General features: G+C 27.1%; 1 protein-coding gene across 1 annotated transcript; it reads left to right on the forward strand.

The window, feature by feature from the left end:
* The first annotated feature begins 2,132 nt into the window (after positions 1-2,132).
* Positions 2,133-2,818, forward strand: LOC114734526 (putative invertase inhibitor). Its single transcript, XM_028922140.1, has one exon. It carries the CDS (start codon positions 2,133-2,135, stop codon positions 2,712-2,714), a length of 582 nt encoding a protein of 193 aa, XP_028777973.1. The 3' UTR covers positions 2,715-2,818.
* Positions 2,819-3,741: the final 923 nt, after the last annotated feature.

Below are 3,741 nucleotides of genomic sequence, written 5' to 3' on the forward strand. Positions count from 1 at the left end.
ATACTGCTTTCAGTTTTTGATATGAAAACTAGCTGAATAATTTAAATAGATTAAAAAAATTATTTAAGTTAATTATTTATAATAAATAGATGTTGTATTTCCTTAAATACTGTTACTAATTATGTGTATTAGTTAAAACTATTTAATGAAACTTTTAATATATGCAATTACTGTGAGAATCATATTGAGAAAAATAGATAAATATAAAAGATAAAATGTATTGGAGTTTTATATGTAGAACCAAATTAAATATTAAATTAGTTCTTATATTAAAAATAAACTAGTATATCATCGCATCATAAAGGAACAACAATTTTTTGCGGAGCCATGATAATAATTACAACGACTTTTTATTGTGCAATGTCCACGTGGCGGACCTTTCAAGATATAAATTCCAAACTTTTGATATTCAACCAATGATCTTTCCATTTCATATATAGTTTTAGATTTCATATACTACTTGGAGTGCTACTTATAAAAGCTAGTTGATTAATTTAAAAAGATTAAGAAAATAAGTTAAGTTAGTTATTTGTAATAAATAGGTATTATCTTTCCTAAAATATCCCTGCTAATCAAGTTTATTAGCTAAGACTACTATTATTAGAGAGACTATTTTGAAAAAAATGTATAAATATAGAAGACAAAGTAGATTGAAGTCTTATAATTGTGACCAAAATAAAAATCAAACGAGGTTTTATATTAAAGACCGGAGGTAGTATATTGTTTCAGAACTTTTGTTGTTTTGAAAACTGCGGCTTGACACCCCCCCTTTTTTTATTTCCAGTTATACTCATTTAATAATCACTTCTTGCCTATCATCCTTCTTTCCTATTTATTTCAATTTCTCTTCGCTCTCTCTTAAATGAGTAGTATATTTTAGTCCATGTATATTAATATTCTAGATGAATGAAATATTCCTTAATCTATGTGCTTAAAAAAGGATAGATATAAAATAAAGGAGAACAGCATTGGCTTCGGAGATAAAACAGGCCAGATCAGGAATTTTGATAATCAATGTAGTAGATTCTATTTACATTCGCAGCATCTCAAAAAATTAATTAATTAATCATTTTAAAAATAGTAAAAATTGATAAAATTGTTTATGATTTAAAAAATTAAACAAGTATATTATATTTATAATTTTATATAGTAATTTTGCATACAAAAGTTATATATATGTAGAGGGAAAATTGTTGAAAAATGAAAAATCCGCTATTGAAATTTGTAGGACCTTGAATGGCTGCAACTCTTTTCCAGCCATGTGCAAATGTCTTATGTTTTATACCTGAAATAGGATATGCATAACTTATTTTCAATGGCACAACTTTTCTTCATCTATGTGTAATATATCTTTACTTATATACGTGAAAGAGTCTTCAAAATAAAAAATATGTTCACTTATATAGCTGAAAATATATTATATACAATTGAAGATAGGTTGTATATATTTTCGTTCAAGAGCCTCAGCCCTTAAACAAATTTCAATGGGAGATTTTTTGGCATTTTTTTCTCAATATATATCATATATAACTTAGGAAGTCCCATAGTTTTTTCTCAATATATGACAGATTCAATTTCAAAGGAATTATTGTTATTGTTAGTTGCTAATATCAGCAAATTAGTTAAACATCATGAGCACATTACAAATCAATGCAATAATGTGAAGATGGCTTAGTTGCATTGGAATACATTTTTGCTTAAATGAGTACTAAAGCACCAACTTTTTTTCTTCACCAACAAAAAAAGTTATAACTCGTCTAAAAGGCAAGCATATATATGGGTATACCTCGGCCAGTCATCTATATCTTTTTGCATATACTATAAAATACGTAAAAATAATATACTATTCATAAGTTATGTACAAAATACGATCTCACAAATCACAATATAAATATAATTTAATTTAATAATCAAACCATAATTGAACCAATGTGAATGAGATCTAGCTATAGATCATGCTTAAACCACAATTTTCCCCAAACATTATTGTCTTCTCCTCCAAATTTCAAGAAAGAAGAATCCAGATACTTTATTCCATTAAATTTATATACGTGTATTTTCTTTAACTATATATATGAACCTCGTAAGAAAGTGTAAGAAAATATGATACACCGAAACAAACAAACAAACAAATGGGCTTCTTTTCCTTCTTCTATCCCTTCTCTCTCATATTAATCCTCTTTCTTTATTCTTCCCACTTCATTTCTGCAAATAATAATAATAACCATGTCGATCTCATAGCTCAAACCTGCAAGAATCTCTCAAGAACTGATCCAAATGTAAGCTACAGATTCTGCAGAACTTCTCTTCAAGCAGATCCTCATAGCCGCCGTGTACGAAATCTTCGTGATCTTGGCTTCATCTCTCTGAGACTTCTCAGGCACAACGTTACAGAAACTAGGTTTCATATCAAGAACCTCTTGAAGACGACGAAGAAGAAGAAGATAGACCCATTTATCAGAGAAGGCTTAGATGATTGCCTTGAGGTTTATTCAGATGCCATCCCTACCCTCAGAGACGCCATTAAAGATTACAAGGCCAAGCTGTATGCAGATTGTAATGTTAAAGTAAGTTCAGTCCTTGATGCCTCCGCCACTTGCGAAGATGGATTCAAGGAAAAGGACAGTGTCGTTTCGCCATTAACGAAGAGAAATAGCAATGCCTTTCGGTTGTCTGCTATAGCACTATTTATTATCAATCTGCTTAATAAATAAACATTTAGTTTCCAAGGTGTTGCTGGGTTTTCTCTCGGTTTGGATTTTCTGGTTATTGGGTTAATAATTAGATTTCTTATTTATCATATAATCAGATGATTTCATATTATTTTCGTGTCTGTGTGTGTCTATATGTGTGTGTGTGTGTGTAATATAAGCTTGATTTTGATTTCGATGATTTAAACTGGATTTAATTAACATTTTTCTTTGTTTCTAGTTTGTTTTATGTTTTTACTTTTTTTCATAAAACGAAAAAACATTTATCTATATACAAATATTTAATATATAATTTATAATACAAAAATATTTTTTTGAAAAATATACGATTTATCTATATATAAAATCTTTTATAATTTATCTATATATATAACCTATCGACAAAAAATATTTTTTTATTTCTTTTTTAAAAAAATTATATATATAGACAAATATATACATGTACCCACAAATATATTACTGTTAATTGAGAATGAATGTGCATTTTTTTAAAAATAAATTTCAGATTCATGGCATTATCTCAAAACTCTATTCAATTAAAAGTGATTTTGGGATATATTCCTCTGATCCTAAAATATATGACACATTTTGTACTATAATTTACATTATAAAATGGATCTTTCATTTAGAACCGGTAGAAGTATGGATTATTATTCTGTTTTTTTTTTCTCACTTTTGATTCTCTAATACACGGTATCATCTTTCAATATTTTACCAAAAATAAAAATTATTTTTCCATAAACAAATTGGCAGTAGATTTAAAAGTTTTCACCAACGTGTTTTTATTGTTTTATGTTTTTATTTTGACAATTCAGTTTTTGAAAAATGATTTTATTTGAACCATTAAATATATCTACATAAATATTTATTTGTTTTACAAAAAATAAAAAATGAAAATAAAGAAAAAATGTTGATTAAATTTAGCTGAAATAATTAAAAAGGAAAATTACGAGGTCCCAAGAAAAAAAATTATTGTTAAAAAGAGTCCTAATAACAATTTCAGCGGTCTATAATGACAAGTTGCATAATA

Source organism: Neltuma alba, unplaced genomic scaffold (genome assembly GCF_004799145.2).
Source record: "Neltuma alba isolate B1F8T4 unplaced genomic scaffold, ASM479914v2 tig00013108_pilon, whole genome shotgun sequence".
Classification (NCBI taxonomy): Eukaryota; Viridiplantae; Streptophyta; class Magnoliopsida; order Fabales; family Fabaceae; genus Neltuma; species Neltuma alba.

Excerpts from the sequence above, each read along its gene's own strand:
- LOC114734526 (XM_028922140.1), top strand. The coding sequence starts at position 2,133 with ATGGGCTTCTTTTCCTTCTTCTATCCCTTCTCTCTCATATTAATCCTC.